The 17,167-nt window shown below is 41.3% G+C and overlaps 1 protein-coding gene across 3 annotated transcripts in view; it reads right to left on the reverse strand.

Moving 5' to 3' along the window:
• Positions 1–17,167, reverse strand: part of AK5 (adenylate kinase 5) — a 269,511-nt gene that overhangs the window by 129,323 nt on the left and 123,021 nt on the right. For all 3 annotated transcript variants that reach the window (XM_061411538.1, XM_061411541.1, XM_061411540.1), the window contains one exon: positions 1,733–1,823. In XM_061411538.1, coding sequence (XP_061267522.1) covers positions 1,733–1,823 — 91 coding nt within the window. The remainder of the gene's footprint in view (positions 1–1,732; positions 1,824–17,167) is intronic.

Consider the following 17,167-nt stretch of genomic DNA (forward strand, 5'->3'; position numbering starts at 1 on the left):
CACTTTGGAGAAATGCTACTTGAGAATCATAAAGTGCTGGAAGTTCTAAAGAAGGGGCAGTTTAAATTTTCTCCTCTGCTCTGCTGTTTGGAAATTGAAGGTATCTATCAGATAGATATTTGTTGTGAGAGGTCTAAAATGAATGTTATGAATTAAATATTAACTTAAAAACACAGGTGTCAAGTCTTCCCTGGTAGTCCAGTGGTTAAAACTCTGTTCTTCAGTGTAGAGAGCTTGGGTTCGATCCCTGGTCTGGGAACTACCCTAAGGGTGGTCAAACAAAACAAAACAAACAAAAAACATAGGTCTACAACTTTTTTTGAAGCAGTGGTACTCTTGTTTACATGATCTGACATGCTTCTCTATATTCCTTCTTTCCTGTAACAGGCTATCTTTCTGTAAATATCACTGGAAAATCAGGCAGGGGAGTTTATATCAGTTTTCTGTGCTCTGTGGGTTTGCCCAGAAAGACTACTGCCTTGTCTTTAAAAAAAAAAGTCTTTCTTAAAACCTGTTCTTAGTGAGCTTCAAATACAGTTTAAAATTTTAGGTGTTTAGCCTTTTTCTTTACAGCCCAGAACTTTTGGTCTTTATTCACTGAGGCTGTAACTGAGAAGAAAGGTCAGGATTGAGACAAAGATTTGAGAGTCAAACACGTAGAAGTGATGGTTGAAACCATAAGGGACAATGAGTTGATGCAGAGAAAGTGTATAAGAGAGTGAGAAAAGGGTCAAGGATGGAACTGTGAGTACTGACTACTTGACAGTAGTCAAACTTCTAGGTATAGAAAGAGAAGGGTCAGGGCCACAACAGGGGCAGTGGGTTGGAATGGGGGCATCTAGAAGACCCAAGGGGAGGATTTTTCCCTGGCGGTTCAGGAGAGACATATATGTGTTAGGGCAGCCTGGAGAAGTTGTAACTTTGATTGTGCTCAAGTTATGGATTAGATTAACTTTTAAAAATTATAGTAACATAGAAGTAGTGAGGCAATGGTACCCCACTCCAGTACTCTTGCCTGGAAAATCCATGGATGGAAGAGCCTGGTGGGCTGCAGTCCATGGGGTCGCGAAGAGTCAGACACCACTGAGCGACTTCACTTTCACTTTTTACTTTCATGCATTGGAGAAGGAAATGGCAACCCACTTCAGTGTTCTTGCCCGGAGAATCCCAGGGACAGAGGAGCCTGGTGGGCTGCCATCCATGGGGTTGCACAGAATCAGACACAACTGAAGCAACTTAGCAGCTGCAGCAGCAGCAGCAGTAGTGAAGTGTTAGTTGCTTAGTCATGTCTGACTCTTTGCAACCCCCTGGACTGTAGCCTGCCCGGCTCCTGTGTCCATGGAATTCTCTAGGCAAAAATACTGGAGTGGGTTGCCCTTTCCTTCTCCAGGGGATTTTCCCACCCACGTCTCCTGCATTTAGGGCAGATTCTTTACCATCTGAGCCTCTAGGGAAATCCCATAGTAACGTAGATCCTATGCTATATTGTGACTACCTGCTAATTTGCCTGTGCAATGACTGGAAGAAAGGCAGCAACCATAGGAACCAGATATATGGCTCTTTTCTATGTTGTTTTGTACCTTTATTTTTAAACCACAAGGTATAAAGCTCTGAGGACAGCATCATCCTCACAACCTTACAGCAGTATGTTGAGCTCTGGCATTGCTACAAAGCCCCAGACACTTGGCAGGGGAGCAGGGTGTACTGTAACCCAAAGGACACAGTGACTTACCTGCCGCAGCCTCTTTGTTTGGAAATAACTTGCTGTCAACTGCCATGCTGATGTCATAGAACACCTCATCCTCATCTCGGTCGGCATCAAACTGGGAGAAATCAAGACAGACAAGTTGGGAGCATGAGAATACATAAATTAATTCAGTCCAAAATATAATGAGCATGCATCTCTAATGAAGGAGGACAACAGGAATTAAAGTCCTGGAGTCTTTAATCAGATATTTAGAGGATTTTTCAAGCCCAGACCTCATATCAAACAGAAAGGGGTGTTAGAGAGTAAGTGTGCAGTCACTTACGGTTAAGAAAAATGGGTATAATTTTCTTAATTTCTAAAACAAGCTTTGGAAAAATTCATAACTTGTGCCTTTCTGATTCTTAGTTTTGTTTTGAAATACTCCCCCATCCTCCTTCATGAAAATATTTCCAATCAACAGGGGGAATAGGTTTTCTAATTTGTTGCTACAAAAAGGAAAAAGAGAGAACCCTCAAACAAATTTTAGCTACTATACAAATACAGATGCTATTCTATAGGTATAGTCTATAGACACTATAGGTTTAGATGTGACAAAAATTATAGATTTAAATCTTGAAACATTTTCTAAAATTTACAAAATTTTAAACATTAAATGTGGCTACATTTTAAAATCTTCTATTTCCCAAGTTGTTCAATGGTTTTTAGAAATTCACTTTAGTCTCTTTAGTTTTTTAAATTATAATTGATATACAATAAACTGCACATATTTAAAGTGTACAAAATGATAAGCTTTGACATCTGTGCACACCTGTGAAACCATCATAAAAATCAAAATAGTGAGCACCTCCATCACTCCCTAAAGTTTCCTTGTGCCTCTTGAGAATGCTTTCCTTCTGCCCCCTCATCAGATAATCACTGATATGTTTTCTGCCACTAGAGATTACTTTGCATCTTCTAGAATTTCAAGTAAAGGAATGGCACAGCTTGAAACATTTTTGTCTGGATTCTTTTAGCACAACTGTTTTGAGATTTTATCAAGCTCACTCCTTTTCATTGCTCAGTAGTATTTCATTGTATGGATACACTATTTATTCCATCCTAGACGTCTTTTGGGAGAAGGACATTGCAACCCACTCCAGTACTCTTGCCGGGAAAATCCCATGGATGGAGGGGCCTGGTAGGCTACAGTCCATGGGGTCGTGAAGAGTCCGACACGACTGATCGACTTCACTTTCACTTTTTACTTTCATACATTGGGGAAGGAAATGGCAACCCACTCCAGTATTCTTGCCTGGAGAATCCCAGGGACAGAGGAGCCTGGTGGGCTGCCGTCTATGGGGTTGCACAGAGTCAGACATGACTGAAACGACTTAGCAGCAGCAACAGCAGACGTCTTTTACCTTGAATACTGTAGTTTTTATCCACAGATAGTTGATTTGAGTCTTAGAAACTCTCTATAGAGAGTTTTGAAGATATGAAATGCAAGGTTTTGAACATATGAAATACAACTATAGTAACTTCTATAAATATTTTTGAGCTTTGTTCTGGAATGAATTTTAATTATTGGAAACAACTTGATCCTTTCAGGCCATGTGTCTAAGATTTATTAGACTTGACCACAGCAGTATTTAGTTTATGGTTAACTATTTCCCACTGTTGTGGCAAATTTTTTTCAAGTACTCTGCCAGTGCCTTGTGAATTAAGGGATTTTTTTCAGTCGGGCTGGTAGAAACAGGCACTCTTCTTAGCCCAGTGTGAGCTCCAGCTACTGTTCCTGCTGATCCTTTTGGGTTGTTTTTCCCTCAGCTTTGCGCAGTTTCCTCACATGCATGCCCGATTTGTACTCTGCTGGATCCTGCAGATCTCCAGAGTTTTCTCTCTGTGCATCTCTTGTATCTTTGATACTCTGTCCTTTGAACTCCAGCCACCTTGGTCTCTTGGGGGTCTGAGCTCCATCTGCTCAATTTGTGAAGTCCGCCATTCCCCCTAGAGCTTCCCTCTCCACGTGCTGTAGCCTGGAAATTCTCCAGTGGTCAGCTGAGGGCAATCACAGGGCCCATCACATGTTTCTTTTCTCTTGGAGATCATCTGATCGTCTGACATCACTGTCTTAAAATTGTTTTTTTTAAATATATTTTATGTTTATTTCTGTTTGTTTGTTTCATGTGGGAGGTAAAATCCAGTCTCTTTTATTCCATCATAGCTTTTTTTCTCCTCTATTTTTTGGCTATGCTGCACAGCTTGTGAAATCTTAGTTCCCAGACTAGGGATTGAACCAGTGTCCCCTGCAGTGTAAGCTCAGTGTCTTACCACTGGACCACTAGGGAAGTCCCTAGTCCATCTTGGTTTTTAAGCTTAATTATTACCTTAAACATATCTGAAAAGATTTAAAAGTTTTATTCCTTTACATTTTCTTACTGAAGTGCTTCATTATTTTTAGTGATGGGAATTCAGAAGACTAAATTAGAAAGTTATTACCTAACCTCCCCTCACACAGTTAAAGCACACCTGTGTGATGCTTCAACATACTCTCACTGTGTCACATCAGCCCATGGGAAAGGTGAGGCAGATTATCTTGTTTCTATTTTACAGGTGAGGAAATATCTATGCAGGTATTATTACTTTCTCAAGTCAAACACCAAATATGCAGAAGCAGTAGGGCTTGAATTTAGGCTACTAAATCCATCATACTAGGCTACACAGGCTCATCATAGTCAGATAAACAGAGTCCTGGTACTCAAACAAGTGTTAACACAGCCTTTTGTCTAAATGCAAGAGGGAGAAAAGCATATGGTGGTTAGGCAGATAAGGCAAGATTCAGTTCAGTTCAGTTCAGTCGCTCAGTCGTGTCCGACTCTTTGTGACCCCATGAATCGCAGCATGCCAGGCCTCCCTGTCCATCATAAACTCCCAGTCCATCAAGTCAGTGATGCCATCCAGCCATCTCATCCTCTGGCGTCCCTTTCTCCTCCTGCCCCCAATCCCTCCCAGCATCAGAGTCTTTTCCAATAAGTCAGCTCTTCGCATGAGGTGGCCAAAGTACTGGAGTTTCAGCTTCAGCATCATTCCCTCCAAAGAAATCCCAGGGCTGATCTCCTTCAGAACGGACTGGTTGGATCTCCTTGCAGTCCATGGGACTCTCAAGAGTCTTCTCCAACACCACAGTTCAAAAGCATCAATTCTTCGGTGCTCAGCCTTCTTCACAGTCCAACTCTCACATCCATACATGACCACAGGAAAAACCATAGCCTTGACTAGACGGACCTTTGTTGGCAAAGTAATGTCTCTGCTTTTGAATATGCTATCTAGGTTGGTCATAACTTTCCTTCCAAGGAGTAAGCGTCTTTTAATTTCATGGCTGCTGTCACCATCTGTAGTGATTTTGGAGCCCCCCAAAATAAAGTCTGACACTGTTTCCACTGTTTCCCCATCTATTTCCCATGAAGTGATGGGACCGGATGCCATGATCTTCATTTTCTGAATGTTGAGCTTTAAGCCAACTTTTTCACTCTCCACTTTCACTTTCATCAAGAGGCTTTTGAGTTCCTCTTCACTTTCTGCCATAAGGGTGGTGTCATCTACATATCTGAGGTTATTGATATTTCTTCTGGCAATCTTGATTCCGGCTTGTGTTTCTTCCAGTCCAGCGTTTCTCAAAGGCAAGATTAGTGCCACCTTAATGCACTGCTTCCCACACCTGTAGACCATGGCTTCTTTTTCTTTCTTTCAAAATATTTGTCAGCTATGATCAGTATGAGGTAAGCTCTACTAATAGAAGGTTTGTTTTTATTTTTCCTGGACTTTTGAAAGATGGGTAATAGCATGTCATTTTATAAATTAAAGCTTATGTTTTAGCCGCAGTACCCTAAAAAACAGAACCAAAGCAAAACTTATAGATTAACACTTTACTGGGGCTCTGTGTGTGTGTGTGTGTAACGCCAGGGCAGTAAGTTTGAAGGAAAAGGGGAACTGAGACAAAGCAAGAAGCGAAGCAGATGTAAGGTGACATAGTACTGATCTGGGCCCCAGTTTCACAAGAAGTCACAGCTGGTCTCCAGAAAGACTAAATGGAACCAGTATATCTCAGAACAGTCTGAGGGAGAAGGAAAGGAGAGGCATATATATGCTGTCTTTTAGTTTATAGTCTTCCACTGGTCCCAGTTTTCTTTAAGAAGAGTTTAAGTTCCCCACCTCTGGTTTGGTTGCCTAGACCCTACGGCAGCCCCTGGAAGCCAGATCACATGCTCCAGGGAACAGCAGAGTGTGTGGATCTAGAAGAGCTGAAAGGCACCAAGCCCCTGCAGATCTGGTCTGGTTGGGTCCTGGGGCCGTCTCTGCATAGGCTCTCACCAGGTTCGAGTGAGGAAGCTCAGCCCTCAGTCCTGAAGAGGCTTGGCGGGGGCCGGGGGGTGGGTTCTGTCAGCTGCCCTGGAGGGCAGGGCAGCTGTGGACAGACAGTTCTCCATTCAATAGGCAACAGAGGCCTGGGGCACAAGGGCCAAGTAAGTCAAGGGAGGCTTGTAAACGGGCTCAGGCAGCTGAAAACTCAGCCAGACCTTGATTTGAATTTCTGCTTCCCTTGTAGCTGCTGTCTGACCTTGAACTATATATTTCCTTGTGCTTAGCATCTATACAGTGTGATTATTGTGAGGACTAAAGAGATGGTATATTTAACACACCAGTACAGACCCTGGACTGTACTGAGGTCCTTCATTGACAGAGTATTGTCTATACACCTTTGACTGCTTCTATACTTTGGACAAGGCAGGTGTGTGCTTACACACACACACACACACACACACGTACACTTTTTTTTTTAAACTTGAGGATTGTGGAATATGAAATACGAGTGCCTTTGAGATTTTCTAGGAGATAGCCTATCCTTCAACTGATTTGAACAAGGATATGTTTAGCTCTGGCACAATAAAGTGCTTAATTGTCCAATCCAAAAGGCAAAATACCCAAAGTAAAACATCTTTCATGAAAGCATTCAACAAATATTTGCTGAGTAACTACTATATCCTTGATAGACTCTTGAACTCACCACTCCTAAGCACTTGGATGATGAACAGGGAGCCCCAAGGAAGGAAGATGACACCCACATGGCCAACTCAACTCTAGGATTATGCAAAAGCTGATGAAGCCCAGTGACTTCTGAATCAGGACCACAGAATTTAACCTAGATTTTCTTATTTTCTGTAACATCCCACGTTGGCAGCTCCAGGACTAGAATAGGACTCTTCTGTCTAGCTGTTTGGCAAATAACATGGCATACTGATCTTGGAGAGCATTCTGATTGAGTACTATCAGGACAGCTGCTACTTCAAGGAAAAGGTCTTCACGAAATACTAACATTCAGTGTTGGAGAGGTTGTGTGTATGATGAGTAGAGAACTGGCTTTTCAATCATCAGACATTTTACCTATTATTTGTTTCTGCACAAACCATACACATCAATGATTCTCAACCAGGAATAATGTGGTCCACCCGCTTCCACCCCTGCCCCAAATTTGACAATGTTGCTAGATATTTTTGGTTGTTACAACTGGCAAGGGAGAGACTGGCCAGGGATGCTGCTAAATATCTTATAGTGGACAGGACAGCCCCCTCACAACAAAGAATTATCCAGTCTAAAATGTCAGTAATGCCAAAGCTGAGAAACTCTTATCTATACCAAAGCATTCTCAGTTTTGGGGTTTCTAAAAAGTGTGTTGAAACTCGAGTAGCAATTATTCTCTTCCTCTCCTCCTTTCTCTCTCTTTCTTTCCTTCCCTCTCCCTCCCTCTCCCTCTTTCTGTCTGATTTTGAGCTGAAAGAACCTGTGTTGTAAACTCCAAAACATGAATAGCAGAAGTGGTAATACTGCAGAGGAGACAACAGGAGATGTGGGTTCAGTCTCTGAGTCAGGAAGATCCCCTGGAGGAGGAAATGGCAAAACACTCCAGTGTTCCTGCCTGGGAAATCCCATGGACGAGGAGCCTGGCGGGATACTGTCCAAAGGGTCGCAAAGAGTCGGACACGACAGAGTGACAGAACACGAGCATAGGTATAGGATTATTAAGGTTCTAGAAAGAACAGTTTTTATAGATCTTCTGGGTCAACAAGCTTCAGGGGGCAGATGAAATTGTGTGTCACTAGACCAGATGATGTCTGAGGTTGTTCCCAGCTCTGAAATTCTGTGGTTATATGAGCACTTTATTTTTTTGGTGATTGTTGTTTAATGTCTAGCGATCTTAACAAACCTCTTTTCTTTTTTCTGAGGGAAAGAACTTGCAGAGGACATGGTCTGCATGATTTGTTTTATGTCATTTAATGTAAGAGGGCTGGGGAGGTCAATTGGAAATTTCAAAATGAGATGCTTACCAAATTTCCCAGTTCACTTACAACACATGTTTTAATTTGAATAACAAATGTTGTAACAGCTTTCAAAATCATACAAAATATATCTAGATTAGGAAAGGAAATTATAGTAGATTGCAACAATGATGGTTTGCAATTTTAATGGCAGAAATGAATTCTTGTTTGTTTTCTTTTGGCTCTGATTTCCAGACTGCAACAGGCTTCCCAGATCTTCTCCATAGAGATGAGGCTTTCTGTATTCTTAGCACTGCTAGCTAGGAATGTTAGGTCTGTAAAATATCCTAAATGGACTCAAAAAGGAGAATAAAGGTTCAGTCTTTTTAGATTCCACCTTTCAGTAAACTTAGGTCTGTCTCCTGTTTTTTTCTATACTTCAACATCTGAGAAGGAAATAAATGGGCTCTGTTATTAGTATTATGTCAGTTTTATATCCCATAAATATCATTCTCTGAACATCAAGCCAGAGTCTTGAATGTTTTACTTCCCCCTGGTTTCCTGCAGACATTTCAAGTAAGCCTCGTCTCTACCAAATGGTTTTCATCATTTGCTACTGGAGATCCCTCAACATGCAAAACACTGGCTCTTGCGGGGAGGGATAAATTGGGAGACTGGGACTGACATATACATATCCAGAGGTTAAAGCGTCTGCCTCCAATGCGGGAGACCCAGGTTCAATCCTTGGGTCGGGAAGATCCCCTGGAGAAGGAAATGGTAACCCACTCCAGTATTCTTGCCTGGAGAATCCCATGGACGGAGAAGCCTGGTAGGCTACAGTCCACAGGGTTGCAAAGAGTCAGACATGACTGAGCGACTTCACTATACTATACTATTTATAAAATAGATAACTAATAAGAACAATAGAGTAGTACAGGGAACTCTATACTCAATATTCTGTAATGATCTATATGGGAAAAGAATAAAAACCAGTGGATATATGTATATGTATAACTGATTCGGGCTTCCCAGGTGGCGCTAGTGGTAAAGAATCCGCCTGCCAATGCAGGACATCTGAGACATGTGGGTTCGATCCCTGGGTCAGGAAGATCCCCTGGAGGAGGGCATGGCAACCCACTCCACTATTCTGGCCTGGAGAATCCCATGGACAGAGGAGACTGGCGGGGTACAGTCCATGGGGTCACAAAGAGTTAGATACGACTGAAGTGACTTAGCACATAACTGATGCTCTTTGCTGTACAGAGGAAAGTAATACTACATTATAAATCAATTATATTCCAATAAAAATTTAACAATAGGGCATGGAAGAATGATGTCTGCCAATGCATGTCCCAAGTCTCAGAGTAACTGTGGTAGAGCGCAGGTTTCTCCAGGCCACTCCCAGCTGAAGCATCCTGACTTCAGGGTGTGGACATCAGGGATGGGCTCAAATGGACCAGCAAACCTGTCTGCAAACCTATAATTGTTTTCCTTTCTGTGTCTTTAAAAATACATATTTGGATTTCACACTCCACTTGGATCTCTCTATCTCTACTGTTCAAAAGAAAACTTTACATCTGAAACTGACATAATATTGTATGCTCAGTCAGTAAAGAATCTGCCGGCACTGAGGGAGACCTGGGTTCAGTCCCTGGGTTGGGAAGATCCCCTGGAGGAGGAAGTGGCAACCTACTCCAGTATTCTCGCCTGGGAAATCACATAGACAGAGGAGCCTGGTGGGCTACAGTCCATGGGGTTGCAAGAGTCAGACACCACTTAGTGACTAAACTACCACCATTCTATTTCAATAAGAAAAAAAGCCTTAAGTTAATTAATAAATTAAAAAAAATATCACTGGCCCTTCAAAACTTTTCTATGTCTAGAAACTTTCTTCTAACAACTTGATTGGCTGGTATCCTCTTTACAGTATTTCACTTTTCTCCAACAAAAATTGGAGTTTTCACTAAAATAGTAATAATTTTAAAACCTGCCATCATTGGAGTGAAACCTGTAGTTATCAGCAATGTATCAATAGTAATGACAGTTTATATTCTACAGAACTGTATTTCTAAAGTTTCATAATTAACCACAAAACTTGAAGAGTAGCATCAAAGTAGATTTGGTTGGGGTAGGGCTGGTAGGGACAATATTCTGTCTGGGAAAGCCAAATCAATTCCATGCTTTTTATTTTTAAATTTAACACTTTTTTGCCACACCTTGCAGCTTATGAGATCTTAGTTCCTACATCAGGGATTGGACCCGGGCCCTTGGCAGTGAGAACACGAAATTCTAACCACTGGACCACCAGGGAAGTACCAATCCCATGCTTTGATGAACAGAATTACTGTGATATGTCCCTGTAAAACTGAGATGTATAGAAAATATTTCCTTACAGAATGAAATAAGGGTAAAATGTGAATGAAACTAGATTTAAAAATAAATGTAATTGTTATGCAAAGTGATGAGTACAAGAACATTAGAAAGTTGTGAATAACTGATTAAAAGACTTCTTTTCTCAGCAATTTATACAGAATCTTTATTTTCACTGGACATTTTGATTATGGACATGGGTAGCATCTAAAAATTTTTGTTGGGAAAAAGTCAACACAATGAAAAGATCCCAGAGGAAATGGCTGCAGCATTTATGATGTGCTTTAGAAAAAAATTTCTTCCTGAACTTGAAATCTTAACAATGTAATGACTGACTTATGCTAGAGAGAAGGCTTACTCCAGAGAATTTTGATTACTCCTACTATACTAGCTCTGAGGACATTTTTTCAGAATCTTTATAGCAATCAACAATGAAAAGGAACTAACTGAAGAACTAGATACAGTTGCCATTTTTTTTTTGAGCATCTATTGTGTGCCATATATTGTTAAGCTTTTCTTTATACACTTTATCATTAAATCCCTACAATATTACTTAGAAGAGGTGTCATCATCCTCAGATTTAAAAACTCAGTTTCAGAGATTAAATAACTTGACCAAGATCATGTAAGTGGTCAAGCCAGGATCTGAATGCATATCTGCCTATATCAAACTGTCAAGGATGTCAGGATCAGAATCATGGGCCAGCCAAAGATCTTTTTTTTTTTTTTCCCAGATTTTTTAAAATGTGGACCATTTTTAAAGTCTTTATTGACTTTGCTACAATATTGCTTCTGATTTTAAATTTTGTTTTTGTTTTTTTTTTTTGACCAGAAGGCATGTAGGATTTTAGCTCCCCAACCAGGGGTCGAAGGTGAAGTCTTAAACCACTGAACCACTAGGGAAGTCCCAGAAGCCTTAGATCTTAGCTGGGCTCTTGTAGAGTAAATCAGGGCTAAAGTCCTAAAAGAGTACTCTCAGAATAGACCTCTAAGAATCCCCTGAAGCCAAGCCAAACTAGGTCTAGGTGCAATATACCCAAATATCCTTGATCTGACTTTCCATTTTGAGGCCATAGTGGGTAATTTTATTTCTCTGTATGATATGTGTACCCTGCCAAATGGATGTGGCTGTTGGCAGAGGAACCTCCCTGTAGGCTGACCCGGAGCCTCGGAAGAAGCAAGGACAAGCAAAATTGACAGCAAGAGGCAGATGACTTCCCAACTCCAAGCAGGGCTCTTTCTCAGGGTCTTTAGCTTAAGGCTATCACTTACACAGGAAAGCTGGCTATCCCTCTTGGTCCACTGTTGACTCTGGTTGTACCTTCTCCAGTAGCCTTCTAAAACTTAAACAACCCTGCCCTTCAGTTTGTTAAGAGAACTAAAGTCATCCAGCAAGGATTCTATTTTTCTCCTCTCATTACCACTCAATCCTTCCTCAGTAATCAGAGAAAGAGTAAGCCTACCCTCCTTCTAAAAGCCTCTCTGGGGTTGGAGAGTAGATTTCTGACCGGGGTCCATTTTTGGTCTAGCACTTCCTGCAGAAGCTCTTCTGGTTCTGTCTCAGAGGATTCCCCATCCACGAGCACCCGAGGCACAGCCTTAGCTCAACGGTTCCTCCCCACATCCCAGCCAGGGTGTCAGCTCTGCCCCTGACTGGCAGGCAGCATTCCACACTCCTTTCCCAGAGCTCTGGTTGTTTCATTAAGGGATAGTGGATCCAAAGCCAGACCACCTGTGATAAGAGGGGAAAGGCTAGGTCTTAGGATGTGCAGAAGGTTGTTGATGGGAGAGAAGAGCCAAAGCATAAAGATTCAAGTCGGTGGTGGAAACTGGATCTTGAACAATTTTTGAGCTAGAGAGTGTGTGGCTACAGTAGCTGGTTTTTAATACTTTGCAGACTCAAGTAGAACCCTAGAGCAGATGTCCTCAGGCTAAGCAATGTTCAGATCATGAACCAAAATCAAGAGCTCAGTATTTTGCTCATGGATCTGTTGGCACTATGATAAGACACTTTTCAAATTAAGTCTGGCATCTAAAAAAAGCCAAACTCCAGAGAATGGTGGTTGCCAGGGGCTAAGAGGGGGCAGGAATGGGGAGATGTCAGTCAAATGGTACAAATATCCTTTATAAGATGAATAAATTCTGTGGATCTAATATTCAGCACAGTGACTATAGTTAACAATACTGTATCATATATTGGAAAGTTGCTAAGAGAGTAGATCTTAGATGCTTTCACCACACACACGCACACACACACACACACACATTGTAATCATGAGGTGACGGGTCTGTTAACCTTATTGTGGGAATCATTTCACAACATATATGTGTATCAAATCATCACATTCTCTATTTGAAACTTACACAATATAATATGTCAATTCTATCTCAAGCTAGGAGAAAAGAAAAGTAAAATTACTTTGCCAAAGAAAGCATATATATAAATGGTATAAACATTTTTTTTTTGGTCACACTGCACAGCTTACAGGATCTTAGTTCCCTGACCAAGGATTGAACCTAGAGATGTTCTAATGGAGGTAGCTGAAAAAACCCCAGTATTTTAGTACATGGGAAAGTATTCAATATATTTTTAAATTAATTTATTTATTTTAATTGGAGGCTAATTACTTTACAAAATTGTAGTGGTTTTGCCATATATTGACATGAATCAGCCACGGGTGTACATGTGTTCCCCATCCTGAAACCCCCTCCTACCTCCCTCCCCATCCCATCCCTCAGGGTCATCCCAGTGCACCAGCCCTGAGCACCCTGTCTCATGCATTGCAATATATTTTTAAGATACTACTAAATGACCAACCTAAACAGCATATTAAAAAGCAGAGACACTTTGCCAACAAAGGTCTGTTTGGTCAAAGCTATGGATTTTCCAGTAGTCATGTATGGATGTGAGAGTTGGACCACAAAGAAGGCTGAACGCCGAAAAATTGATGCTTTTGAACTGTGGTGTTGGAGAAGACTCTTGAGAGTCCTTTGGACAGCAAGGAGATCCAACCAGTCCATCCTAAAGGAAATCAACCCTGAATATTCATTAGAAGGACTGATGCTGAAGGTGAAGCTCCAATACTCTGGCCACCTGATGCAAAGAGCTGACTCATTGGAAAAGACCCTGATGCTAGGAAAGGTGGAAGGCATGAGGAGAAGGGGATGACAGAGGACGAGATGGTTTGGATGGCATCACTGACTCTGGACATGAGCTTGAGCAGGCTCTGGGAGATGGTAAATGACAGGGAGGCCTGGCGTGCTGCAGTCTGTGGGGTCGCAAAGAGTCGGACACGACTGAGTGACTGAACAACAACTAAACGATATGTTCCTTCTCACTCAGAAGTTAATTAAGAAATATTTAATAGATCTGCAGCTCATCAAATAGATTGATACAGTGGATTTTTTTTAATTGGAGGAAAATTGCTTTACAATGTTTACATGTTGTGTTGGTTTCTGCCATACAACAACGTGAATCAGTCATAATTTTATATATATATCCCTTCTCTCATGTGCCTCCCTCCCCTGATCTCAACCCTTTAGGTCAGCACAGAGTGACAGGGTGTCCTGGGAACCCTGTGGACACAGTGGATTTTTGTCACATAAGAAAAGTTTCGAATATGTCTTGGGATCATCAAGGATCTACATCATACAATTCAATTCAGTAAAGACTTACTGAGCACCTACTTTGTTCCAGGGTGTGCTGGATATCGGAAATACACGAGAGGAAGATTAAATCATGTCTGGTTTTTTATAATTATTAAGGCACCAGTGAGGACTAAAATATTTTGCAAAGATTTGATAAAGAAAGGTTAAAAGAAGAAAATAGAGGAGCATAGGCAAGATAAACTTGCTGTGGGTGTAAATAGCCTCACATGGTTCCTATCTTTTCTCTATCAGACTTAATATGGTGCTGAGCCCAGCAGTTAGACAGCAAGTACTCATCAGACTGAATTAACCAGGAAATTCAATTAATTAAAATACCCCTTTCCTTCCTATTTTCCATTTTTTCCCTTTCCTCCCAGCATTTCAGCAGTTTGAGACTTTATAAAAGCTACAAGGTGGTGACATACAGATTTAAACCTTTGCCAATAAAGTGTCTAAAACTAAAGAAACTAGTTAACAGTCTCAGAAGTCGACTTTCAGCCTCGTGTGACATTTGGTAGCTTTGCTAATTACAGGCTCCATTCTCTCCAGCGCTCAATGTCTCCTCTACAAGCCCTAAGTGGTATCCTGGCAGCCTGAAAAAAAATCTGAAAGTGCCAGATGTGTGACTAGGGGCTAATTTAGGCCCCGGGAAAATCAGGCTCATTCTGTTTTCTTTTACTTATTTTTTTTCCTTCCTTTTATTTATTTTTTTTTCTTAGTTGAGATGCTGCATTCTTTTACTTTTAAAAATTTCTCACTAGCAGTGTTGACTTTTACAGTCATAGCCAAATAGGGTCATTTTATAATTATATGGGCAATTCAGTGGAGATCAAGTGGAATCAGAGATCAGTTCAGAAAAAGAAAAATGAAGGGAAATGTATTTTGCAATGTGAACACAGGACCTTAGGATGAAAGATGTCACTTACGAGTAGAAAAATAGGAGTTTAAATCAAATTCCTTCTTAGTTAATACACATTTTCTGTTACCAGTACTGAGAGGTTGTTTCTTTTTATAGACTTCTTTAGGATGTCATTTAACATCGATGAAAACATGGTTTACTGGAATAGTCAGAAATAATTCTGAATAATAAAATAACTCTTAGAAGAGTCATGTTTCTCGTTGTTGAAGACATGGGCAGGAAGTAAGTATGACTTTGGAGAAATAATTAAATTTCATTCAGTCAAACATGGCAGCGCTTCTGCCTTCATGGAGGTGGGGGGCAGGCATCCCCAGTGGCTCAGCGGTAAAGAATCTGCCTGCAATGCAGGAGACACAGGAGACTGGAGTCTGATTCCCTGGGTCAGGAAGATCTCGTGGAGAAGGGGATAGCCATCCTCTCCAGTATTCTTGTCTGGAGAATCCCATGGACTGCCTGGTGGGTTACAGTTATGGCGAAGAGTTGGACACGACTGAGAACAGCACACAGTATAGCGCAGCTGCCCCCGCGGAGTTTAAGGTCTATGTCGAGAAACTGGTAAACTGTTAAGAACAGTTCATGTGGGAAGGGCCTCAATGGGGCGCACATGGGGTGTCCCAGGAGCTGGGGCCGCACAGGTGGGCAGTGGGGTTGGGGAGGGTCAGAGAAGGTTTTCTGGAGAAGTTGATCCATGAGCCAACTTCTGAACAAGTGAGAGAAAGTGAGATGAAGAAAGGAACAGCACTTCTTTCAGTGACAAAGAGAAAATGTACAAAAGCCGCAGTTTCTCTGAAGAAAATAAGGGTGCCTTTGCCTCAAAATTCTAGAATTCACCTTCTGAGAAGGGATTGCCTGGTGATGCACTTTCTTGCTTCCTTAAGTTCTTTGAAAGCTTTCTGGGAGTTTTTGATTTGGTAGCTTCTTCCTCTACCATTTAAGTCTCACGATGGCTCAGAGGTTAAAGCGTCTGCCTCCAATGCGGGAGACCTGGGTTCGATCCCTGGGTCGGGAAGATCCCCTGGAGAAGGAAATGGCAACCCACTCCAGTATTCTTGCCTGGAGAATCCCATGGACGGAGGAGCCTGGTGGGCTACAGACCACGGGGTCGCAAAGAGTCGGACACGACTGAGCGACCTAACTTTCTTTCTTTCTTTCTTTAACTGTCTGCCAGGCAATAGGCAAAGCATTTTGTTAACATCCCAATAAACCCCAGAACAACCTGAGGTGTCACTCTCTCAAGCAAATAGTTGGCTCAAATGTAATACTTATTTAAGGTCAAAACTGGTGAAGAACAGGGCCTGAGTATGAACTCAAGTCTGTCTTACTGCTATACTTGCGCTCTTAAGAACTAAGCTATTTTAGCTCTGTGAGGAGCAAATCCTATGTGCTTAGTTATCTCACATTCTTTTTCCTCTCTATTTTTAGTTTTAAGGTCATTTCCAATTTCAGACCCATTTAAACAACCATCCTCATTTCTTCCTTTATGCACTAACCCTGGGTCTAGTACTCTGTGATAATGTTGTTAGTACCAAGTTCCCCAAAAACTAAACTGGTCTTTGTTTTTGAATAGTTAACTTATTAATAAGATGGCTGTGACAGGCTTGATGGTAAAAAATTAATTAAAAAAACCCAAACAGAATGGAGGATTGTTTAACAATTTAATAGCCATTGGGCCCTTTGGATAATTTAGCTATTTTGTTCCAAGTTTTAGGAGAAATATAAATGAAGCAAGAGAGAAAAAGAAAATTATGAGAATGGAAATCAGATTTATAATAAGAGGACTTATGTATGGGTCCACGGACAGAAATTAATATGCAAATGGAGAGAAAATTCCCATAAATCTTCTGATGTGTGGTTTTAGCTGACTCAACTAAAAGGATAGTTACTTCATACTCCTCTGCTAAAGTCATGAGACCTTTAATTAGAGGCAACAGAAGGAAAAAGAGATTACTTGCCATCTATAAGGAATATCTGTATTTTATTTGTTAAATTTTGAAGGGGATCATCTAGAAATTCCATTTGCCACATATTACACAACCCACCTTGCACTCAGCAGATCTGAATCATGCATAACCCTGGGTTGATTCTGTTGGGTAAGTATGGTATCAATAGATTTTCAGGCTGTAGTTGAGGTGGGTGGCTAGAGAGGATGAGGATGAGTGAAAAGGGGGCTACAATGCAGAATACGCCTCTTTCTCCACTCATGGAAACTTGTCCATGTGCGCCTGGCTTC

This window comes from Bos javanicus, chromosome 3 (assembly GCF_032452875.1).
Source record: "Bos javanicus breed banteng chromosome 3, ARS-OSU_banteng_1.0, whole genome shotgun sequence".
Taxonomy (NCBI): Eukaryota; Metazoa; Chordata; class Mammalia; order Artiodactyla; family Bovidae; genus Bos; species Bos javanicus.